Genomic DNA, 27,449 nt, shown 5'->3' with positions numbered 1-27,449 from the left:
ATTTTTAACAAGATGAAAACGAATTGAGCTATTATTTACGTTCCGTAAATAAACAGTAGGTAAGCTATTGTATTCATCTTGACTCAGCGTTTTCTTCTTGATTGAATGTGCAACGCCTTCTGAAATACGTAAACTATTTTTATTCCAGCGAGCTAATGATAAATTAAAATCTGTATATTGACCAAAGCTGAAAATCAAAGACGTCCTACTTTTCGCTGACTGTTTTATTAATTCTGTTTTTTTAATAGATGATAGGAAATCTTGAATATCTATTTTTATATTTGATGCTGTGAATTTATTTGATGATTTTGTGCTGAAAATTCTATTTTTAATCTTTTTAAGCACTTCCATAATTTGTTCGATCAATTGATTGTTGCAATGCTTTCACATAGCTGGGACACTTTAGATAGCTTACTTTGTGGTCTGAGGGTTTATCAGCTCTTTTGCAGTTAAAACATACTGGAGGTTTATCGATTGAAGGGCAGGTTTTGATGTTGTGTCCTGTGATGGAGCAATGACCACAGATATCTTCTTCCTTTTTACAATGTTTTGTGATGTGCCCATAGACTTGACATTTATAGCACCTTTGCACTGCATGGTAATCATTAACTCTACATGATGTCATATCTATAAATATTTTTTTCTTATTAATTATTGCTTTCCTAATTTCGGGTTCACATTCTACTACCCAATGCACGCAATCCTTGTTTTTCGGCCCTAATTTGAATGATGGCTTGCAACCTTCTTCAAATTTTTGTTTTTCTATTCCTGAATTGACAAAATTTTTGTTATATATTTCTTCAGTTACCTCTTTGTTAGTGAGATCAGATGGAACATCATAAACAATTATCCTGGGTTTTTTATTTTGGGGCTCAGTTATCTTGATTTGATCATTATTTACAGCTTTATTCTTCAATAATTTCTTTTTGTCCTCTAGAGAATCCAGAACAATGAGTAAACCTCCTCCTCTAACGGGTACTGTCTTTTTTATTTTAATGTTATCCTTTCTCGCGATGTTGGTTTTCAGTGTTCCTTTTATTTTTTCACTGTCTTGTTTCTCATTACCGGTGGAATTTGAGGGTTTAATTAAGACTACCTGTTCTTTTGGAAGGATTTTCCTGACTTGATTATTGGACTGGGGATCGCTTGAAGTAGCTTTTTTCGGTAGTTGTATCATGTCTGCGTAAGTAATAGGCCTGTCTTTATTTTTAATTTCCTGAACAGATTTGCTTATGTCCTGTAATGAGTCATGAATTTTCGGATGCCCTAAAGAATCACTTATTTGGCTAATAGTAACTGCTCTCGTTTCTACTTTCACGATTACCAATGCTAATTTTTGGACTAATTCTAAGAAATTATCATATTCGGCTCTGGAAACCTTGTTTTTTTTTTTTAAATTCTGACGAAGCCCATTCCTTGAATTCCGAAGAGATTGTCTGTGTTGAATTCACTCAGCAATAATTGTTCAACAGTTTCCATTTTACCTGGTTGTTCTCGTACTTTGAGTCCTTGGTTCCCTGGAAAGTTATCCTCTTCTTCCTCCTCCTCGAATTGCGGGATCAGTCCATCCGGTGGTTTGGTTGGTGACCTCATCTATCCGACGACGATGACGTATGAAGATAGCTGCTGTATGGTTATGTTCCAGTGACCCACTTATTGATGAACGATGATTGTTTTGAAAACTATCACTACGGTGAAACTAAACTACTAAGATGTTTACTCTACGAGCGCTACTGTAAGACCAATGTAATGAGCTGGTTTACGTGTGTCATATGGAGGCCGAAAGTGATTGTTTTCTGACCAGGCCGGTAAAATTTTTACGGTCCTAGGGCAATAAAATAACCTTGAAGTCAGCTGATTCTGATTTGATGTGAACGTGTTTACAAAATAGTTTATGAAACTGAATCAGTTTATGCTTCTAGAATTGAATGAAGTATTTTGGAATAAGATACTATCATTTTATTTGGATGAATGTAATACAGATAGGCTTAGGATTTATATTATAAACTTTTCAAATCCGATTTTCAGAGTAGGATAGAACTTCTAACCTAAACTTCCTAAGTTGATGACAACAAGCATTGTTGACGTTGACATTCAGATTGGCCAAATTTCAAGTGTGCTAATCTGATCAAAAAACGTTTCATTATTTGTGTTTATTATTCAAGAATCAAAACATTTATAATAAAATCATCTTATTGTCATCTGGAAGAATAAAAAGTATAAAATCAACCTCTTACATAATTGAACATAATCTTTTAGACAAATCAGAATAAAAAATAAAAATACTTGGACAATTTCCTGATATTCAGATTACCTCAGATTTGCTAGAGCTATGACCTTCCTGTTTTGCTTTCGGAAGTGCCTGATAAACAATTATTCTCATATTTATATTGTTTATTTTTCTGTGTGGCGAAAAATAACGTTCTCACCATGGGCAAAAATGTTTTTCCGGCTCTCAATCTTTTCTAGTCCTCGGCCTACGGCCTCGGACTTGAAAACCGATTTCGAGCCGGAAAAGTCTCATTTTCGGCCCTAGGTGCGAAATATACTATTACAAAATAGTTTGGAGAGCATGCTCATTTGAATTAGCCCGCTTCAATCAGCTGTCTCCCATTGCCAAAATAACAATATAATACTGTGAATTTTCCTCATGATTACTGCATTGAAGTCCTGGACTCAAATAAGTCGAGAACTCAATAGACCACGGAGTTTAGAAGATAAATCTGTGACTCAGAAAGTCGATTTAGACCCGAGCGCTTTAGTCCTGGACTCTGTAAGTCCAGAACTTATAGATCCCGAGCTCGGAAACCGGCCCTAAGAATAAAATTACAAAATCCAATATGAATCCCAATCCAAATATAAGAAATGTTAATTTTCAATTATCAACTGTTCTTGTTAAGTAATAATCATACTGAATTAATAGCTCATTACTTATTTTGTATTAGTTTCATATTTTAGCGCCAGACGCCCGCCAACAATATAGTATAATTATTATTGTAATGTCATCATAACCTATATAGCACGCCTGCGCGGTACTATCATTCCGGGGCTCTAGTCGTAGAGCCTCTGCCCGGGATGAACCTCTGCCCGGGGTAGCTAGGCCTAATACAACAGTCGCTTGCTCGCATCTGCTAGATGCACTCGGTCACACCCTACCTCTTGTAATGCTTCGTTCAAACCTCTCTCCCAAAGTCGCTACACAGTATTTTCTTATTTGTTAAAAAACCTCATTTAGTTTAGACCTAGTTATTTTCGTTTACACCTCAAGACAAGTATTAGCAGTTAAAGTATCCAGTGCTCGTGAACTATGCATATTCTTTCCATTGCCATGGACGCGAATAATTCAGGTAACTCATCGAAAACCATCGAACTTCAACAATGACTCAAGGCACTGTGAACAATGATTATTATTTTATGTTCAATTTTTAATATCCCTTTGTTTTATTAAATCTCTCATTGCTTGAACTGATGTCAAGCTGGTCCTTCGGAAATTTAATTCATAATTTTACTACCGTATTCAAGTCATTATACTGTGCTCTAAAAACATTATTATTTTTTCGTCCTCAGACCCAATAACAAACAGTTATTATGAAGTGTTTTAGTTGATGAGTCTTCTGTTATAAATATTCTAGCTTCGTCCTAGCCTCCTATTGTTCTGACTTTTTAACTTATCGTTTGTAATGATTGGGATGTGACCTAGGGTTCACCGTAGTTTTATTTAGTTTAGTTGTTTATAATAAGCTCTATTTTTATCATAGTTGTTCGAACTCACTTCCGGCGCATAAGTTGTTCTTTACTGGTAGCACCATATTGCAATTCACATGCAAAGCACACTGGGACTCCATTCACATGCAGGATAGTGCTGAGACGGCATTGAAGGAGTTCGTGACTATAATGAATAAGCATATGGAAGAATGTAAGAGAGCTTACAGTGTTCCACATAGAAAGAGGAAAGAAAATCAAGCCATGGATATCATTGGGGATAATAACATCTATAAGGAGACGAGATAAACTTCACAAACAATGTAGAAATAGTACATCAAATTTGCAACTACATCAATACTACCGAAAATTCAGAAATCTACTAGCTAGAGTCATTGAAGAAGCAAAAAAAAACAATATTTTTTTTCACATGCTTGGAGATTTGAGAGATGCCAAACAGACATGGAAGGTGATAAGAGAAATAACTGAAGTTCAGAGACCAAAAACGCAGATTAAACAACTAAATGTACAAGGAAGAGAGTTGAAACTGGGAGAGGATGATGAAGAGCTTGCAAAATGTTTCAACGAATTCTTCAAAAATATTGGATCTGAACTGGCACAGAATATATTGAACAAGCAACATCCTGCATATGAACCTACATTTACTAATGTTAGAGTATGTGAATCAATATTTTTCACACCAGTAGATGAAGAAGAAATAAAAATAATAATCAGCAGTCTCAAATCAGACAGTGCACCAGGCCCAGACAACTTCAGACCAGAGCTCTTCAAACACAACAGTATAGCTCTTGCTGGACCATTGACAATGATAGCCAACAAAATCCTAGGAGATGATGTCTTTCTTCAGTGTTTGAAGGAAGCTGTTATATGTCCATTTTTTAAAGCAGGGGACACGAAAGATTTGAACTGTTATAGGCCAATATAACTTTCAAATATCATAGCAAAAATTTTTGAGAAATGTATCAAATCAAGACTTATTAACTTCCTTAAAAGGAATAATATTCTATCACCAGATCAATATGGCTTCAAATCAGACTGTAGTACCAACGACGCAGTCCACAATGTCATTTCACAAATAACAGAGAAAATCAACTGTGAGGAGAAACCTTTGGACTTGAAAAAAGCATTTGATACGGTGTCACATGATATTCTGCTAGAGAGACTCCACAATTATGGAATCAGAGGAGTAGCATAAGAACTATTCAAGAGTTACTTGTAAAATCGGACCCAGAGTGTCACATTGAATGATGAGGATTGCATGAAGATGGTCTACTATTCCTTAGTATTATTATTTGAGACAGTATTATTATTTTGAGTATTTTTACTTTGATTATTTGAGACAGGGCATAAATAATAACAAATATATCCTATTACAATTTATTGACCTGGCAAAGGCATTTGACTCTATTGATATTGACTCACAGTCAGCTATCAGCCACGGCAGTGAACGGATGATTTTTGTTTTGAGCTCTGTTATCTGATTTTTCTACTGTGAATTGAGTTGAATCTTGAATCTAACCTTACTATTAATTCTATTCTCTCCCATGTCTTGCTGAATATTCTGTTCATCTATCCAGCCGCTATTACACTCGTGAGATTATCTGTGATAAAGTCAAATTTCGCATTACTTTGTCGATCAGTTTGTTTTGGCACAAATAATGAGTACGTGCAGTGTTTGTAATCTATCGGTGAATAGAAACGCGAAGGAGAAGATTGTCTGTGAACAGTGCAAGTGCTTATTCCATGGTAAATGTGTGGGATTGGGGGAAGCAGAAATTGAGGAACTCGCTAACCGTGCATGGTATTGTACTAAATGTACAACTAAATTGCGTATACAACGAAGTAATTCGGACTCAACACCAGTGAGAGTGAATCCATCTTTAAGTGCAACAAAATCGTTCATTGATCTTGAAACTTTTAATAGATCGATGGAGGAGCTTAAGAAATTAATATCTGATAGTCAAACTAAGCTGAATGAGGACTTATCCAATGCTATACGCGTTTGTACAGAAAAAATTGACAGAACCTGTGAGACGCTGGCGAAGCAAGCTGATATGATTAGTGAACAACAGTCCACAATAAAAAAACTTTCTAATGAAAATAGGGAACTGCGTCAAAGGGTAGAGGACATTTCTTATCAGATGGATGATCTGGAGCAGTACTCTAGACGTAATACTGTTGAGATCTACGGAGTTCCATCGGTAGCTGATGAGGATGTTGCTGAAGTTGTTCTTCAGGTGTGTAAAACACTGAATATGGACGTCAACAAGGACTCTATTGATGCGTGTCATCGTCTCCGAAAAGAGAGAATCGACCAACTGCGGGAATCGCGGTCCGTTTTGTGCGCAGGAGCGATGTTGAAACCCTTCTTCAGAGAAGAAAAATGAAAGGTGATCTGAACACTCAACATATGGGCTTCATCGGTGACGCTAAGCCGGTGTATATTAACAGGTCCTTGACAGCCAAAAGGAGGTTACTGTTTGCTAGGGCGAAAAAGGTACAGCGAGCAAAAGGGTTTAAATTCGTCTGGATCGATATGACAGGTAATGTGAAGATGAAGTTTAGTGAGGGTGATAAGGTGATTAGGATTTACTCTGAGAAAGACTTACAGGACATTATGGATGAATAATAGGTAATAAATGGAATACTGATGAATTAGTTTATGAATTATGAACTCACTTCAATATGAACTTCTTTTTTATCATATTTTAATTTTAACTTACCATTATCTATATCTGATCATACCATTATTTATACTTATTTTCTCTATATAGGCTACCCCAAAATTACATTTCTTTCAAGTAGGCTTTTTAATTGAAGTCATGTTTGTCTTTGCTGATTTGAATAGCAGGTTTTCTTTATTTATACTTCTTGTTTCAGAATTGATTACAGTATTATATTTTTTATGATTATAGATATATGTGTAATGAGTGGTCGGTGCGCATTCTTGGATTGATTCTTCTCCAAGAATTGATAGGATATTTACATTTTTTTTAACCGATTGGTATTAGTTGATTGGGTTTTTGAATGATTATTGCTATGATTTGCACTCATAATTATTACTGACACTAGTAAGTTAGTTGTGGAAATGATCTATTCTACTATGACTAAACATCTTGTAGTCGAAACTATCTGGCAAGTTGATCTCTCTTATCAATGAAGGCAGTACAGTATTGAAATTATCTTGTTAATGTATATCTGTACAGTTCCACGGTACAACGCATTCTACTGAATTGACTATATACACTGTTATTCTGTTTTAAAAGCAGTTTTATCTTTTCAACTGATAGTCCTATAGCTTTCTGAATTCCGCAACCAATCCATTTGTTTATTATGCTTTCTTCTTTCATTTCTGCCAAGCCCAATCAAGTAAGTGAAATCTCTCACTAAAATAATATCTCACTAAATAAATGATAATTTAAAGAAGTTTACATTGCTTTATGTGGAATCATATAATTGGTTGTTATCACCCAATTACCATGCATGCTGATATGATGGTTGGCTGGTAATGTATAAATTAAATACTGTTACGATTGTTTTTTTCAAGCTTATCATGTCTAAGATTAGAGAAAACTGATATTATGTACTTATATTCCTGACTGTAACTGAATTATTCTATTTGATGAGCGGCTGGTAAGATGATCTTACGATTCTCAATTTCTCAATGAACTATTGCATTAATTCCTTGAAAGTTTATTATCAAAATGTAAGGGGTCTCAGAACGAAGACTCATGGTTTCCTTCAATCGGTGCTTGCCTGTGATTATGATATGATTTTGATAACGGAAACTTGGCTCAATTCTAGTTTTGTTGATTCTGAACTTTTTGATGAGAGATACACTGTTTATCGTAGAGACAGACCTGGTAGCGACTCTTGTCGTGGTGGAGGTGTGCTGATTGCTGTTCGTAGGGACCCTCGGAGGAATGTTTTGATATTAATTCGTCTCATAATCTCAGAAATTCAGAGAATCTGATGATTCGTATTCTATTACCCACTTGTCCTATATATATTAACATTGTCTACTTTTGTAATAATGCTCTCATAGGTGACTTTGAATCATATTTTGATCACATCGAATCATACTCTCATATAATTAAAGATAAATTGTTCATATTGTGATTTCAACTTACCTGAAATAACTGACAAGGATTTTGATTTAATGAATGGTACTATGTGTGCAAAAAAGTTAAACAATTTCTCAGGATTTTTTGATCTTCAATCTTATAATAATGTTAAAAATGCCAATGGCCGTACACTTGATTTGGTAATGTCTAGTATGCAGATTGAAGGGCTCAAACATGAGTCTTTGCCTTTGGTCCATGAAGATGTTGAACATCACCCAGCTCTGAGCATGGAATTGCTGACGGGTGTCCAGTTGAGTCGGGGGAGTCATCAGCATCAATCTGATGGGGAGTTGAAGTATGATTTCAGGAGAGCGGACTATCTTTCTCTTTACAATATCCTTAGAGATTATAATTGGCAGGTTCTTTATAGTATTAAAGATGTTGATTCAGCGGTAGATCTTTTTTATTCAATCATTTATTCATGTTTTGATCTCACCATCCCAAAAAAACGTGTCAATGCAATTAACTCGAAGTATCCTCCTTGGTTTAATCGGAATATCATACAGATGATTAAGAGGAAAAACAAACTCGCACGGAAGAAAAATTTTTCGGCCTATCATAGAAATCGGTTCAACGATATTAGAAGAGAGCTGAAAAATCTTATATCCCGTTCTCATGATGAGTATATGACTAGGGTACAGAGGAATATCAAGGGTGAGTCGAAGGAGTTCTGGAAGTTTGTGAATAGTAAGCGTGAGGCTAAGGGGATCTGTCAGAGAATGGAGCTCGGTGATAGGGCCTTTGTGGGATCTGAATTGCCCGATGGTTTTGCTGAGTACTTCAAGTCGGTTTATACTCCAATTACTTGCACCTTTAGTGATAACGTGAATCAGATTAGTGAGGAAAATGGAATTAGAAGGGATTTGGCTTCCAGTTCATTAGCTGTTTCATCAGTTTCTGTTGAGAGCATAAGGAGGGCAATTAACAGAATGAAGCCACTCACTACTCCTGGTGAGGATGAGGTTCCTGCATTCATAGTGAAAGGTTGCAGAGATGTGTTGGTTGACCCATTGAAATATATATTCGATTTATCTTTGGCGAAAGGTTTATTTCCTACAAGGTGGAAGATTTCCAAGGTAATACCCATTTTCAAGTCTGGCAGAAAGGATCTAATTGATAACTATCGTCCGATCTCCCTGCTTTCAGTCTTCGCAAAGGTTTTTGAGCGTGTTTTGTATGGTGAGATTTTGTGTTACTACTCCCGTCCTCTGATATCGGACTGTCAACATGGGTTTCTCCCTGGAAGGTCTGTGGTCACCAATTTGATGGAGTTCACTATGGATGTTTCGAGGGTAATGGATTCTGGAGGTGAGGTTGATGTCATTTACACAGACTATGCAAAAGCATTTGATCGTGTTGATCAGGGAGCACTGTTGAGGAGACTTGATGATTTGGGTTTTTGTGTGCAACTTGTGAATCTTTTCAGAAGTTACTTATTCCATCGTACCAATTATGTTATGGTCAGGTGTTCTAGATCAACTCCCTTTTTCAGCACTTCAGGAGTTCCACAGGGGAGTGTACTCGGTCCTCTTTTATTCCTTCTATTGATCAATGAACTGCCTCTCCAGTTAAAGAAAGCAAAATGTTTGATCTTTGCTGATGATGTAAAGCTCTACATGGAGATTACTAACTCCAATGATTGTAATTTGTTGCAGCAAGATCTTGACAGATTGGCTAGATGGTCTTCTATCAATGGACTTGACTTGAATGTTAGGAAGTGTAAGTGTATCTCATTCTCTAGAAAAAATTTGAAGATGAACTTTTCTTATGAAGTACATGGTATGAATCTGGAAAGAGTCGATACATGTAAGGATTTGGGTGTAATCTTTGATAGCTGTCTCAGGTTCTCAGTGCACATGGACTATAGCATAGCTAGAGCCAATAAAATGCTAGGTTTTGTTATGAGGAATACAGCTAACTTCAATAACCTTGATGCAATATGTACTGTTTATGTGTCATTGGTCCGGAGTGTGTTGGAATATTGCTCTGTGATTTGGAACCCTTATACTGATTTGTGTACTCATGGTCTTGAGGTAGTTCAGAATAAGTTTTTGAGGTTTCTCTATTACAAGCGCTTCGGCCAATCCTGTCCTTGGGTTTTCCTACAGACCGTTTGAGAAGTACCTTTCACTTTGTATCATTGAGATTACGACGGGAGAGAGACTCATTGATTTTCGTGCATGGTCTGTTAAGGGGTCGATTTTCTTCTCCTTCGCTGCTCTCATTGATCAGGTTCCATGTTCCTGCGTTCAATTCCAGAGATCATCCCACCTTTGATATTATCAGATGTAGAACGGTCAGTGGTTACAATGCTCCCCTGTTTAGGTCTCTTCGATTATATAATAGGCTTAATAATGCATTAGATTTTTTTGATTCAGACAGTGTGTTCAGGAGGGACTTGAATAAGATTTATGTTTGTTGAGTTTTTTTTTTTTTTTCTTTCCTATGTATTACATAATTTATTAGTGTTTTTATTTATAAGTTTCATATTTGCAAAGTTTCCATAATTCTCTTTTCTTATTTCTTTTTTCTTTTCTTCTTGAATTTTTCAGTATTAGTTACATACTTAGTTCTTCTTCTTTTATCTGTTATACTATAAGTTTCATATTTGCAAGGTTTTCTATTATTTTTTGTTGTATTTTGTTTTTTCTAAAACTCAATAGTATATTAGTTAAGTTATTCTATTTTCATTTTAATGTATTGTATTTTCAAATTGTATTACAGTATGCTCAATGTGTGTTATGAGGGCAATAATGGGATTCAGTTCCTGGTGCCCTCAAATATGTAAATTTTCAAATAAATAAATAAATAAATAAATTTGATCATGATTTGCTGATAAATAAACTAACGGCCATAGGAATTACTGGTGTAGCACATGATTGGGTCAAAAGTTTTCTGTCGAACCGCCGCCAATTGGTATCCATTGGAGAAGTAGAAAGCAACGTACAAGACATTAGATATGGTGTGGTCCAAGGTAGCACCCTTGGTCCGATTCTATTCCTGGTTTACATCAATAATATCATTCAGGAAAATATGTCTGGGAAAATGATGCTTTTTGCTGACGACACCGCAATCTATTTTGAGGGGGACAGCTGGGAGCATGTCTACAGAATTGCTTCAAGTGAGCTGAGGCAATTGAAAAGTTGGTTCAATACAAATATACTCAGTATGAACACTAAAAAGACCAAATGTTTGCCTATTTTTCTACGTGACAGCCGTGCTCCTCCTACCAACATTAAACTGAGGGTTCATACATGCGGTGCTGATTGGTGTGACGATTGCAGCTGTGATGTGATAGAAACCGTGTATGATTACAAATACCTAGGTATATGCATAGATAGTCGACTGACATGGAGCACTCATGTTAGATATCTCAATAGTAGGTTGAGGAAGATGATTTATGTGTTCAGCCAGCTGAGGGGAATCTTAAGTATAAATCACCTGAGAACCGTTTATTTTGCATATGTCCAGTCTGTCTTGTCCTATGGTATTGTTTTATGGGGAGGTGCGCCCAAAACCTTATTAGATGAATTATCAGTCACCCAGAAAACAATTATAAAAGCTGGCCTTGGCCTTTGCAGAAGATTTCCATCTGATCAGTTGTTCCTGACTTTTGATGTTTTCAGAATTAGGCAACTCTTCATCAAGGCAGTTCTTTTGTACATGTTTAAGAATAAAATATACTTCAATTCAGAGTCTAATCACCCTCATTTTACTAGGCATGCGCGATTTCATCACTCGGGTCTCCCGCGTAACTTACGCTCAGTTTGCGACAGGAATATATCATTTCTGTGTCACACCATTATGAATAATATTCCTCATGAAATTAGTCAGCCGGGCACATATAAAATATCCAAATACAAAAAAAACGTCTTAAACTGGCTGAAGACTCTGGATGTAGATCAATGTGAGCGGCTGCTACAATCTGCCTACCAACACTAAATTGGCCTACCTAATTTCCTCTTTCTTTCCCCCTTTCTCTCTTTGTCAACAGACTGTCAAGTGAAGACCCTTTTCTCATGGATATATCCCATGCCATTGTGATTGCTCCGTATTAAACGTGTCTGTGTGTGTGTGTGTGTGTGTGTGTGTGTGTGTGTGTGTGTGTGTGTGTGTGTGTGTGTGGGAACTATTTAAGAGTTACTTGTAAAACCGGACCCACAGTGTCAGAGTGAATGGACAGACAAGCAGCAACCTGGAAGTCGAGGAACCTTCCTTGGCCCTATACTCTTCTTGATTTATATAAATCCTCTATGCAGTATGGAAATTGGAGGAAATATCACCAACCTTTGCCGATGACACAGTTCTCTTGTTTTCGGCGCCAACGTGGACGATGACATGGAATAAGGCTGAAATGGGACTAGAGAAAATCTCACATTGACACAATAAGAATCTGCTCACCCTAAACTATGAAAAAACCAACTTTCTAACTTTCTCAGCAACACAGCATGGACAGCCGACAGAAAACCTCTTAAAAGTCACCTTTCCAACAGTACTGCATTCATTATCCACAGAAAACCGACAAATAAATATCTTGGAATTATACTGGATTCTTTTCTACGGTGGGACCATCATATATATAACCTCTGCAAGAAGTTGAGAAAGACCATTTACAAGTTTAAAATGCTGAGAACATTAATTGATGAGAATTGCATGAAGATGGTCTACTATTCCTTAGTTCAGTCTCTGCTTACCTATGGGATTGTAGGATGGGGGGGGAACAAACTTCGTGCACCTTAACCCCCTCTTAAAAGTGCAAAAACGAATAATGAAGATCATCAAGCAGAGGCCACCTCGTTATCTGTCAGACCAGCTCTACAATGAGTTTAGTGTGATGGACATAAGACAGCTCTACTCCTTGGAAATAATTTGCAGACAACAAAAAACCCGGAAAGCTTTCATCAAAGGAACCACAGTCATAACACAAGGAACAGAAACCTTCTTATTACGAACGTGACTAGGAAGGCAATATATCAACGACACTTCAACCACCTCCAAACTCCAGAACTCCACAATCTACTTCCTGCACAAATCAAGACAATAGAAAACCCAAGAAGATTCAAAACTGCCGCTAAGAACTGGATTATTTCAACTGGAAGAAATCATATGGAAAACATAATCTCAAACAATATGTGAGCTCACTTACCCAACGTATTTGCAGTTTGCACCCTCACCCAGAATCTATTACTACTACTAACACCTACTCTAGTACATGGATTTCCCATAGTTGAGTAGGTTAATTCAATCAATCAATCATTTAGAATTACACAACTTTCAGAAGAGTACCACAGGCTTACGCCCAAAACGGTTCCAATTCTAATTTATACAACAGTCCAAATGTAGCTAGGTTATGTGTCACTCATTCTCCTATTACACACTCAATTTACAATTCAAAACACACAAAAATTATTTTTAAATTCAAAATACTTCAAAATTGAATTAAATCAATTACAATTAATTAGAAAATTCCAAACTTTGAAAAAACTATAAAATTTTGAGACCGAAAAGACAAACACACTATTTAGAACTTATCACAGCTGTAATAATTTCCAATAGAATTGAATTCCATATTTTTTATAGACCTACTGAATTGTATTTTAGATATTTTGTACTTTTTATGTTTTCAATTGTTGTTTGTATTTTTTAAAGGAATAAATTCATTTATTATTTATTATTAATTAGTCATATTAATTGTATTTACTTCTTATGGAAAATAAATGAATTTTACCTGATATCAGGTTGAACTGTCGCGGATTCAAAATGGCAGGACACAGCAGACGTAGAAAAATGAATCCGCTCACTACCCTTGTCCTGACAAGTCTCTCATGCGGCCACTTACCCATCACGGCCCTCTGCAGACAACCGCAAATGTATCTCACAGTTCTGAAATACAAATACAAACAATCAAAAAATATATAAACTTCATTGGTCTACTATGGTGGAGGTCCATAATGGCAGTGGAGAAATATAGGAGAACAGTGTTACCGATTCTCTGCCTTCTGTTGAAGATAGCTGACATCGGTATAATATGATCAACGGTTCATTCCTGTTCAAAATTATCAATTATATATTACTCAAGAGAATATATTTTTCAATGATTTTTTGTAACTGAGATTAAATAATTTGTTAATTAATTATATTTCTACATTGCTAAGAAACAATCTGGCAAAGTTGCGGAGCTAGAGAAAGATAGCGCTATCTGCATTGTCGAATGATTGATAGACAAGGATAGCAACACCAATGCTAATCAAATATTACCATAATAACGTGGACCATACTATAATTGATTTTTGAATGAGTCTAATAACTAAGAGTTTAATTTTTTCGAATGACCTTTTTCCGATTGGCCATAAATGAAAGAGGAATACACATAAAGTCACTTGGGTAGTGATTAATTTCACGAGAACCAATCAGATAAGGCTTATTTGAAAAGACGGCTTCTCTAATCGGTTCTCGTGGAATTAATCACGATGGAAATTTAACCGGCTTCTGTGCAACCGGCACAGAATTATTCTTATTATTATTAAACATAAACAATTATTCTTAAACATAATCGCTGAGAAGAGGAATTTGTAATACCAGTGGACCAGCCTATAGTGAGGTCCATGTTATAATGGCAGTGTGTGATTTACAATGGTGTTGCTATCCTTGTCTATCGTTCAACAAAGCATATTGCAGTATCTCTTTCACGCATTGCGATGTTGCCACATCGTTTATCAACAATGTAGAAATTCAACTAATTGACATAATATTTTATCTCAATCATGAAAATTTATTATTACATCTTTAAAAAATATATTTTCTTGAAAAATAAATTATGATTAACTATTTTCAACAATAATGAACAGTTAAATTCATCAGATATACCAGTATCAGCTGTTAACCTAGCACCGCAGTGCAGGATGGTTTCTTACAGCTTGGCGTTGTTGTCATTCGAGATGGGTGTCTGGCTTGGAAGTGTTTCGGCCGCATTGCAGGATGTCTGTTAACGGTTGCCGGAAGATCAACAGCTGGATTTTTTTCGTTATTTTTGTGATAGAGAAATTCTGATTGCAGATTCGTTCTCAGCGACCCCAAGTTTAGCCTAAAGGCTCAGAATGTCAACAATGTTTTTAAATAATTAAAAATCATCATGAAAAGTCATTAATATGGTAGTACACCACGTTTCTGGAAACTTTTTACTGGTGACTGGAGTTTATAGGCAACACAAAAATAAAAATAATCGTGAGAAAGAAAACTGCTGATGAACGCGAATAAGACCGCCACTCCTCTATTGCCTCCTCTATTGTTCTATTGCCTCGGCTGCTTGGCTGAGCCTGGCTGGAGGGATCAAATAACCGACTGGTTTGATCTTTCGTCTGTCCGCTAGGCGGAACTACGCCGACCATTGCTGGGTGGAAGACGTTACTGCGGCCGCTCGCATTCCCACCAACGCTGCTATAACTTGCTGTCTCAGCGCCTAGTCCGATTCAGCCAAGCAACCAGCCTGCACTGCGGAGCTAGGTTTCGGGCAAGGCTGAGATCTGGCAACCGATTTCTCCTATCTTCCTACACTGCCATTATAACATGGACCTCACTATAGCAAACCCCTGCTCTTAAAATGCTACCACCAAATGAGTTCAAGTGGGCTAAGTCATTCTTTCAGAGTTCCATAATAAAATGGAAGCGCTGCCCTCCAAGTGCTGTGTTGAGTTACTATTGGCCAAGTCAGGTTTGTATGGCGGGTGATCGAGATTATCTCATTTTGAATGAAAAAAGACTAAGTGACAATTTCTTAGTCTTTTTTCATTCAATATGAATATACCACAATATCAACTTCTCAACTACACAAAAAAGATTATCTCATTTGATTAGCTGTAGAAGCGGAGATAAGCATTTTTTATTTTAAGCCGTTTGGCTGCATAGCACGGTGAGGACTAGTTTGGCCCTGAAGGATCAGGCTGGAGCTTGAGCTCCATTGGAGTTCGTTCCTCGCCCCGTCTCAAGAAGTACTGTTTTCCCCAGTTGCTGGCGCTGGTTCTCATGGTGAAGGGGAAACCGCCAACCAGGGGGGACCATAGCACACGTGATGACTGTGTGACTCCGTCCCTGGGAGTAGTCTGGCAGTTATGGCAACGGTTGGGTGAAGGCTCCAGACTATGGGAGGTTCATGGTTTGACCGAGTCACTGAATTCTCCGTCTCTGGGAATAGCTGGGCACAGTGAAGGCTGTCCGGGGTTAGCCAGTGAGAGGTCAGACTGGGAATCAGGGTAATTCCGTCTCTGGAAGTAGCATTATAGTAATTCGAAAAACCCCTCTCACAGGTGTTTCTTTCCGAAACGGTCGGGACGCGAGCCCCTTTTGGGCGCCTGTGTGGTGGACGTGCAAGCGCCCAACCTGTAGACGTATACAATTGGGAACCTCGAGTATTTTTCCTGGCCTGTAGACGAGTTAGAGGATAGGACCAGGCCAGGCAGGCCCACGTACCGCCGGAACTGCACAGTGGTGGTTCCACTCAATGCAGGCTAAACTCCTCTGCGATACTTGGCAGTGCCGATGAGTATACCTATGCGAAAAGCAGGTGCCCACATGGAGGTGTGGTGTCGCGGCCAGAACCATGTGAGGACGAGTTGTCATGGATCACAACGATTCCGCAAGTCATCACAAGTGACGTCTTTAAATTGTTCGACACCATTCACACACATCATCACTCATAAGATTTGACTCATTCTTCAGTGGATTTCTTGCAAAAACAAATAGCGCTACGCAACTAGTACGTACTTCGGTGAGAGTTAATTGAGACGGCCACGTATCTGGGTCTTCAACTCGACCACAATTGACGATCTGGCCATACCGATCACAGAGTGTTTTGTGAGGAGGGCAAGCTGTTCAGCCCGAACATTTACTTACTTGAGATATACATTCGCTGACATATTATAGAATGTGACAAAAATGCATATCAAAATGTTAACAATTCACTGGTTAACTTTATGTTTGTTTGTTTGTTTTTAATATCTTCCCAGAGACTCTTAACAGAGTATGAGAATTGTAAAAAAAATGCTTGAAAACATTACTTTCAATTAACAACCTATTTACAACCTACTTATCTCGCCTGATTTTTCAACTATTATACATTATAAGTTGAGGAAAACTGTTGTCTTTGAATTAGATAATTTCAATTTCAATTCAATTCAATTCTTTTTATTTGCCATCAATACAATTTACAATAAATTATTCAAGAAATTCATAGAAATAAAAATAAAACATAGCTTACAATCAAAACAAAAATTATAAATTAAATATATTTAAATCAAATCTATTCATTAAGGCAACAACCCAGCAAGGAAAAACCTGTCCGCTGGGCGTGAGCATCAGTTCAATATTATTATATCAAATATTATTTTATTATTATAAATAAAAATAAATATGGCAAAATTTTAGAATCACGTAAGTAAACAAACAAAATAAGGTATATTAAAACAAAAAAAATGTATATTATAAAATATTATCGAGAGTAAAGAAAAATGTCTCAATTATCCATTTATTTATCTGTGCCCCATGTCTATCCTCAGTTAAAAATTGCATACCATTTGGGATTAAATTAATTAATTTTGTGCTTAAATAATTTAATTGTCGACGTAATATTGTTAGGTTAGTGTGATTTATGTTGAATAAATTATGAAAATTTAACCTGAAATTATATGTGGCTAGATTAAAATTGAATTAATTAAATTAACTTGTGATTTTTATTAGATATGAACTTAATATTTTTCATATTTTAATGTTACCTTATTATAGCTTAATTATGTAAATTTAGACAGGGTCATGTTTCAACCCATTACTAGGTCTTACTGACTTCACTTTATATCTTTAGATGTATGTGTGTAAGTGTGTTTGGTATTGAATTTGAATATCGAATTTGTTGTGTGTTGAATTAGAATTGGAATATGACGTTGTCTGTAACTATGATCAGTTGAATGACAATAAAATTATATTTATTTAGAAAATAATTGGTACATACTCAAGATACTTCCTACTATTTATTACAATTTACATTCAACTTATGTATTTTGGCGAAATAAATATTATATTCTACAGAGTGTTTCAAAATGAATAGCGGGGTTTAATAAATGAATATCCATAATTATATTAAATTATAATGTTGACTATTATTAAATGAATAAGTAGGTAATAATATTATAACATGATAAAACCCCGCTATTCATTTTGAAACGCACTGTATTCTATTCTATTCTACTTACTTGGGACAAGCGTCAGCCGACATAAAAATGGAATGTGTGACTTCGTCCAAAATCTGTAGCAGAAATTCGGCATTTGCGCATGCGTCGTCGGGCGACTCCATTTTAGTCGGATTTAACTGAAATTAAACGAAAAATATTACTCAATTTATTGGGTAAAGCAAACAAATAGAATGTACCTATATAGTGGAATATCAACTTCGAATGAATACTACTAGTAGTTCTGTGAACAGTAGACCTTGCGCAGTTATAAACCACAGCCTCCTCTTATACTGTCCATCAGAGTGAATTCTGTCTGTATGTCTTGTCGGCGAGATATCGGTGTGAAAACGGCTAATGGCTGTTGGGGTTGGTGTATCAAAAATGCATACATCAAAAGCTAATCTCCTTCAAAACATACTGGCAACAAGACAGCCCGAGTTGAAAGCAGAGAAAGGTCGAGAGACAATACTATGTTATTTTAGTTATTAATTGCATGCAATCAATAGTTCATTTAATAGTGCATAAAATTGCATTCAATGAGGCATGCCATTAATAGCTGATTTTTACATTATCACAGCAGCCAGGTTACATTGAGATATTGAATTGCATGCGTCATGGCATGCAATTTATAATCCACTCGACAGCTGATTTATGATGAATAATTATATAGTCTGACTTTTACTCTAATATTGGCGTATGAAGGAGGCTCCTTTTCCTTTTATATTATCCTTGAAATTCAAAATTTCTAAAAACCTTGTATATACGTCGACGCGCAATTTAAAAAGGAACATACCTGTCAAATTTCATAAAAATCTATTGCTTCGTTTCGCCGTAAATGCGCAACATATAAACATTTAAACATAAACAGAAATGCAAACCCGTCGACTTGAATCTTAGACCTCACTTCGCTCGGTCAATTAATTATCCTCATGAGAACAATAGGCTACGTACAATGTAAATGTAGCCTTCGTACAATAGGCTATGTGTTTAGGTTAAAATAGCAGGTTACCTCGCACGACTGTTTCGTATCCAACAATTTCTGTATGGTATCCTGGATGGCAGCCTGCAGGAAGCCGGTGCAAACCGACTTCATGTAGAGATCCATGAGTGTGGTGGTCAGGGAGGCTGCCCTGAACAAAGTCGACGTTTCTCCCTCCCTCGCGATTTCGGCATCATTCAGTGTTCTCAACAAGTCGGCTTCTTTTCGTTCATGTCTGTATAAAAAACAAATCAATTTTGTTATTGTAATGACTGTGATTCAATGAATGAATAAATAGTTCGATGAATAATAAGGGAATTCACAGCCTCTGACTTGGGGCCGTTGCATACACCACGATTTTTGGACTTCCGATACTTTTTCCGTCCTTATGAATTCCACTTGATTGAACAGAACTGATAAATTCCGTACTTATAAATTCTACCAGATTGAACAGAACTGATAAATTCCGTCCTTATAAATTGTACCAGATTGAACAGAACTGATAAATTCCATCCTTATAAATTCTACCAGATTGAACAGAACTGATAAATTCCGTACTTATAAATTCTACCAGATTGAACAGAACTGATAAATTCCGTACTTATAGATTCTACCAGATTCAACAGAACTGATAAATTTCGTCCTTATGAATTCTACCAGATTTAACGGAACTTGGCAAGCACATGATGTGTGCAGATACACATGATGCGTTTGCCAAGTTATGTCCAATCTAATATAATTTATAAGGAAGGCGAAACATCAAACGCCCGAAAATCGATGTGTATGTGTGTAACTAGTCTTAGGCTAGGCACACACTAGTTAGTCAAGACAAGACAAGACATGATCAGTCACAATACTTCACATAGTTGCTTATGACGCAACACACACTGATTAGTCATTGCAATTAGACATGATTTAATAAGCAACTATGTGAAGTATTGTGTCTGATCATGTCTTAGAGTGAACAAACATTCGAGCTGTCCGTCCATCCATTTTTCTATAACATCTTTATTGTGGATGATGTCCACATGACTAAGGCGTTGAACCCTTCAGTCTTCTAGCGCTAGCTTGCACGTATTTAATAGTGAGTAGTGGATGATTTGATGGAATGATCATACGTCCTTGTCTACCGGTGGGGTTCGAACCCACGACAACGTAGCGCTAGAAGACTGGAGGGTCCAACACCAAGGTCAACTCGGCTAACCTGCCGATAGATAGATCTGAGTCGGGGAAAAACGCTGTTCTATGTTATCTTTTTACAGTGTTCGCAGAGTACCTATGCTCTTTAATGATGGAAATGAACCAAAACGAGTTCCTGCTTTGCTTAGTTTGCAATTGAATAATCACATTTTCTCGAATTTCGAGCTTATTTTCAATTTAAGTTGAAAATGTTACTGAACATTCATTGTAGAGATTTTCATGCTCAATCTTTTCCACTTGATTTTTTTTTATTAAATTGTGTCTGAAGCCTGATAATTAGGAATCTAAAATCAAACTTTGCATAGATGGGGCGGAGCTCCTGAAAATTTTACAGATATGGCACTTGTGGCAGTTGATAGAGCTTTTCAAATGATTATTTCAGGTATAAATTTGATCAAAATCGTTGGAGTCGTTTTAAATCGCGAAAAATCCTGTTTTTGACAACATTTTCGCCATTTTAGGCGTCATCTTGAATTGCATTTGATCGAAATTGTTCGTGTCGGATCCTTATATTGTAAGGAGCTTAAGTTCCAAATTTCAAGTCATTCCGTTAATTGGGAGATGATATATCTTGTACACAGACACACATACAGACCATTACCCTATAACCACTCTTTTGGACTAAGGGGACCTTCAACCGTATAGAAATTTAGAAATTGGGATACCTTAATTTTTTTTGGAAAGCAATACTTTCCTTACCTATGGTAATAGGGCAAGGAAAGTAAAAAGAGTAGACAGGATGCCACACACCAGCGAATTAATCGATCAAGGTGGGTATTGTAATTTGTTTTGGATAATGTTTTCTGCATTGTCCACTCCAAGCTGTATTAGAAATTTCTTTAATTTTAATTTAAATAAGAATTTTGAGACGTTCTGAAATGTTATCTGATGTGGGAAGTGACGAACCACGTTACGATACAGAAGATGTGAGATCTAGAGGGAATTGGTTTGTGTAAGAGATCTCTGGAAGAGTATAGCTGTAAAACCAATGTTTAAAGCATACCGCGTTAGATGCATAAATAAATGGGCCTAAGAAAGATCATATCTATATAAAAGCGAAATGGCACTCACTGACTGACTGACTGACTGACTCACTCACTCGCATAACTAAAAACCTACCGGACCAAAAACGTTCAAATTTGGTAGGTATGTTCAGTTGGCCCTTTAGAGGCGCACTAAGAAATCTTTTGGCAATATTTCAACTCTAAGGGTTGTTTTCAAGGGTTTAAAGTTCGTCTTTTAGCATGTATATTCTTCTTCTCCCAATCTCTCAATTATAATTGAAATTTCCATATCATATGTTACTATAGAACTATAATCTAGATAGAGTACCTCTTCGAAACAGTTGTTAACTGGCAACTAAATTAATAATTTTGTCAGGTTGGCATTAAGTTGAGTTGACTTTGTTAGGTTGGCACCAAGTTGAAGATTTAAATGCATTTATCGCTGAAAAATTGATTGGGCACTGCTACTTCAATCCTGGGAATATTATATTTCTAGCCGTCAGGCTCGCTTCGCTCGCCATATCCGTTTAGCCAGACGTTTAGTCTGGACCCCCGACTGGATTGTCCTAACATATGATACAAATGCTCAAATGAAAAATGCAGGCGAGCGAAGCGAGCCTGCTGATCTCATTCTTGGACGATCCAGTCGGGGGTCCAGGGGGCGGAGCCCCCTGGCTAGACGGATATGGCGAGCGAAGCGAGCCTGACGGCTAGTTTGAAAATAAATCTGTTAAAATGTTTTTAATGAAGAGCTGTCTTACGGTCAGGACCGCACTTTAATTCAAGAGAACGTTAGTCGAACATAATTCAAGATTGGGTGTTCACGATCCCAAGTTAGCAAAAGTTCAACTTGTTAACACAATGATCGTAAATATCCCCACAATTTTGTCTCTGCTTCCAACTCGGGCTGACCAGTTGACAGTATTAGGAGAGGCTGTAGTTTTTGCGACTGCGCTATGTATACTGTTCACAGTAATAATGAGTGACCTGAATATCCTGAGTAGTGAGGTGGCGAGAGGCATGCGGTCCATGTGACAGAGATCGGCGAGGGCGCGAACTGCTTCGAGTGATGGGTCGAGGATGAGCTGTTGCAGCGGTGAGTATTCGTCCTCAGGCATCATCAGGTCATGCACATAGCGCATGCGCAGACGCAGAGAGCCCCATTCTCCCATCGGCGTCACGCCCACCAAGTTGTACCAGCCTTCGATCTGACAACAAATTATTATTCATTCAATTATTACACAAATAATATTAACTGTTGAGTATATTCTTGTAAAAATAACGCTCACTGATATACCTATATATTTATAATTGAATTTACATGTTTTGTATATGGTACCTTGTCAAGCAGCCTCCTTAGGGTATCTTATATATTCAACAAGCTTACCCGGCGAACTTCGTACCGCCAAAAAGTCAATATAATCAAATCAAATCAAAATTGTTTATTGTCATTACAAAACAAATTGTATAACAAGGTCAGGTACATTTACAATTTATAACATTCTTCATTCATCAATACAGGAATAAGTATGGTAACGTTTTTTACACACTAACAATAATAATAATAAGGAATAATAACAAATCAACAATAATAGAAACAGGACAACAATAATATTCTATATGTCTATAGATGCGTTATAAGTTGGTGTCAAACATTCTACAAACTCTTCAACACTGTAGACACAAAGCTTACACAACATATCTTTCATGCGTTCTTTAAAACTGCTCATATTTAATGCTCTGACGTCCGCTGGCAACAAGTTATAAATTTTTTTACCAAATTCATGAAAACTGTCCAGAGTTAGTTGTGAGTTACATTGACTTCTATGCAACAATGTGTTCTGGCGTGTTCCATAATTGTGAATGTAATTATTTGTCTGCATTTCATGCATGTAACTTTTTACATACAACAGACACTCAAAAATAAAAAGAGATGGTACCGTCAGTATTTGTAGCTCTCTGATCAAAGGTTTACAATGAGTTCTACAGTGGACATTAAAATAGCTGTTACAGCTCTTTTTTGTAAAATCATGAGCTTTTTCATTTCAGACGAGTGTCCCCAAACCACTATGCCATATGACAAATGAATTTGAATGTGTACATAGTAAATTGACAGCAATACATCAACATTGACAAAAGGTCTAAATTTCCTGATGAGAAATACACCCCTAGCAAGTTTTTTACAGATATTTTCAATGTGTATGCCCCATTTCATGTTTGCCTCCAACGTCACACCCTAAAACTTCACCTTCTCATTTCCTGAATAATTAGCCAAGGAAAATTTCATCGTTTGGGTTTTGTTGCTGTTCAGACTAAGTGAGTTGGCTGCTGTCCAGTCCTCTATAATAGTATTTGAATCATTTATAAAACGTTCAACTAAATTTAAACATTTATTGTTTACCTGAATTAGGTAATATCCCATGTTACACTTGACTTTATTTGGTGAATCATGAAATTTATCTGACAATCAATATTTTCATTTACATCTCAATACGGACTTCCTATGTGCTTAGTCATGCAGCATTTATTATTCCGAAAACATATTCTTCTCAATCAATTGGTAGTAATATCTATGAGTAAAGTGTTGAATTAAAAAAAATAGATAGGTTAAATCAGTGTTTCAAAGATGAAATTTATGTTTTCATAGTTGTTGATTGTCAATAGATATCATAGGAATAGACATAATAGGAAATATGCGATGTACGATGAATTATATATTCCATATAACTATAAAGCTGCGTTTATCAAAGTTATTAACAAAATGTTAATAACTTAATCCTTATAGATTCTACCTATTAGATTGAACATAACTTATCATACAAATGATGAACATAATTATGTGTTTGTCAAGTTCCGTTCAACCTAATAGAATCTATAAGGATTAAGTGTTATCAACATTTTGTTAATAACTTTGGTGTAAACCCAGCTTTAGCATGCTAATTTCTTAATCACTGGGAAATCCGGCATATGGCATCTACATTTCTAAAAAATATGTAAGTTGATATTGTAAGTTGATCAGCTGTGCTTCTAGAATTAAGTTTGTTTTTCTGTTCTTTTTCAAAATTATTTCTTTAATATATTAATCTTCTCTATTCAAGTGATAATAATGCGAAATATCTGTTCTATTTTTTGTTTTGAAGCATCTAAATTTGAAAATTTACTTTGTGAACATATTAGTGGTCTGAAAATTTTGTGAAGTGAAGAGCTACAAGACTTAACCTATTTCGGACTATGTGTAGCCATATCTAAATTGGGGAGAGGAATAGCACAAGGTTACCTTATTTTTCCTCTCCCTATCATTTATATGATGTATACTTATTATATCAATCAATAAAGAATAAAGAAAGAATATTCAGAATTCCATAAAAATATTCTTTCCATCTTCCATTTTAGGATGAATATAAGCTGAGCTGAATTAAAAAAAAATTGTAAATTAGTCTGACATTTTTAAGTAATTAATGAATGCAATATGAACAACTCTCTTCCATGAGGTGAATAATTTTTTTCCAACATTTTCCAGTTTCTCAATGATAGGGGAGTGATAATTATTTGTATAGGTCTTCTAAGGAACGATTATCTACAGCTGGTACCAATCAACTACACTAACTTTCAACTCCAAACTACCGTTTTAATACCAGTACACGATTTATCACAAGGTGACGTGTTTATTATACAGCTGGTAACTTTAGATGCTAAATCATAGGTAGCCGCTCGGCCGAAAATTTCGAAAACATAGTTCTGTAAAATGAATTAATAAATAATTATTATTAGCCCCCCTATTAAAATTTCTGATCAGGAATTATCACCAATATTCACACAACATATTCCCAAAGTTTCATGCCGTTCTGTCAAGTAGTTTTCGAGTCTATAGGGAACAAACAAACATACTAACACACAAACAGACATTCATTTTTATATAATTATAGAGATAGATAGATAGACGTTTTTTATATTATATTTTAGTAGGCTACCCTATAGAATAACACTAGTACTCGGTAAACTGACTGGTAGGTTGGTGTTTTTATAGCAATAGAATCTTGGTTTTGTTGAGCTATGACTGTACATTGGGGTAAACAATACAATTGATCAATTCGTTCCAAATAGTAGTTTTTCATCCAAAAACCAAACAGATTTAAAGCAGTTATTATTTATTTCTATACTAGCAGGTAACCCGTGCTCCGCAAGGGTCTATTATAAAACTTGACGTAATAAAATCTTGAAAAATTTAAAATAAGTCTATAACCCATCCTCGGTTAATAAAGAATCTATGTGCAAAATTTCAAGTTAATCAGTCCAGTAGTTCAGACGTGATGATGCATCAAACATAATTTTCGTATCCCGTGTATAAGGCAGTTCTTTCCTTTATTATAGTATAGATTAGAATTTATATCTACATAATTATTATTATCATTCTATTAAATGTTCAGCAAAGGCAGATTTTTTAGTTGTATTCTAGTGCTACTTTTGAAGTTTTTCATTGTGTTCAATAATCAGTGGCCCTTTAGTGAGGTCCACGTTATAATGGCAGTGGAGAAAGATAAGAGAAAAACGTTGCCGATCCTCTGTTTTGTCAATGCCTTCTGTAGACGGTGGCTGATACAGGTTTATTTAACGGTTCATTCTCGTTTATAATAATCAGTTATATTTTATTAAGCAAGAAATTATATTTTTCAATAATTTCATAATGAACTTTTATAATTAAGATAATTTTTTTGTTAATTATTAATTTCACATTGTTAAAATACGATCTGGCAACAGAGCAAAGCGAGAAAGAGATAGCTCCATCCGCTTTGTTGAATGATAGACAAGGATAGCAATACCATTGCTAATCAAACACTGCCATGATAACGTGGACCTCACTATAGAAAGAATAGTAAACTATAATTAAATCTTATTCATTTACGATACAAATAACCCTTTTTTTTCTTTTCCCCCTATTTTTATAGCAGCTAGTTAAAGACTAATAAGTTATTTTACTTTGACTTAAATTCATAAGAATATTGTTTGTGAAGGTAAAAAATATAAAATATTTATTCCATATTAAATTCATCTGCAGAAGGATGAAATACCTCTCTTACAAATTTTATGCAGCTAGAAAATTCTGAATCCGACTCATCTTAAAATGCTTTATTTTGCTATAGCACAGTCGATAATGCAATACGGAGTAGCAGTATGGGGGGGGGGGAGGGTGTTATAATTCCCATTTGGAACAACTGTTCATAATGCACAAATTAATAATTAAATCTATTTTAAATAAACCCAGATTTTTCCCGACTGACCTAATCGAGGAATACAAGGTTTTGACAGTTAGACAGTTATGTTGAAAATGTAATTAAATATATAAAAAAATAGAACCAATTTTCCATGCACTAACAACTCATTAAATAGACATTACCGCTTGAGACCTACTTGAAATAAGTATTTGATATATAATACTAATATTGAAACAATTAGACGGCAACTTATTTATCTAAGAAGTACTATAATCTCTATACTTATAAAAGGCTAAGCCCCGACAGACTGAAATCACACCACAGCCCAAACTACTGAGCCTAAAAACTTGAAATTTTGCACGATTGTTTATGGTAGCCTGAAAACATCCACTAAGAAAGGATTTTCAGAAATTTTCCCCCCTGAGGGAGCTGGGCCCCCCCCAAAATTTTGTACTTTTAAACCGCTCATTGCACAGCAAAGTCATGAGGAACTTTTTTGTTCAGCTACGAAAAAAAATTAGATCTATGCAGAAAAATTTCGATGAGGAGCACAGGGGGGTCAGGAGAGGGCATTTTTCGAAAATTTTAATGTAAAATCACACTACAGCTCAAACTAATTGTCCTACAGACTTGAAACTTTGCACAAATATTCTTCAAACATGCTAGACGCGCACTAAGAACGGATTTTGAGATATTTTGCCTCTAAGGGTTTCAAAGGATGAAAAAGGATCATATTTAGTAAGGTTATGAACATGGTAAGGTGAATGCCATATGGAACCGAGATAATTGACACATGATATTCTAACATAATGTTATAATCATTGGAAAGCTTAAAATAATTTCATCAATCAGCTGATCGAATTTAATTTTCCATGAATCGAAAGCGCTAGCTTGCCACGTGTTTGTTCCATTGTTGTATGAGTCTCATACATTCCGATTACAACAGAGCACAGATATTTTCTTTGGTTAGGAGTTTGTTGATAATA

At 35.9% G+C, this 27,449-nt stretch overlaps 1 protein-coding gene across 2 annotated transcripts in view; it reads right to left on the bottom strand.

Annotated features, from left to right (window-relative positions):
- The window catches only part of LOC111057429 (ras GTPase-activating protein 1), a 101,558-nt gene that overhangs the window by 18,244 nt on the left and 55,865 nt on the right, over positions 1–27,449 (bottom strand). For both annotated transcript variants that reach the window (XM_039435631.1, XM_039435632.1), the window contains exons 11-14: positions 22,238–22,458; positions 19,077–19,281; positions 18,089–18,204; positions 13,576–13,730 (exon numbers count right to left, since the gene is read on the bottom strand). In XM_039435631.1, the coding sequence (XP_039291565.1) occupies positions 13,576–13,730; positions 18,089–18,204; positions 19,077–19,281; positions 22,238–22,458 (697 nt within the window). The remainder of the gene's footprint in view (positions 1–13,575; positions 13,731–18,088; positions 18,205–19,076; positions 19,282–22,237; positions 22,459–27,449) is intronic.

Source organism: Nilaparvata lugens, chromosome 9, assembly GCF_014356525.2.
Source record: "Nilaparvata lugens isolate BPH chromosome 9, ASM1435652v1, whole genome shotgun sequence".
NCBI lineage: Eukaryota > Metazoa > Arthropoda > Insecta > Hemiptera > Delphacidae > Nilaparvata > Nilaparvata lugens.
This window is presented reverse-complemented; position numbering and strand designations above follow the sequence as displayed.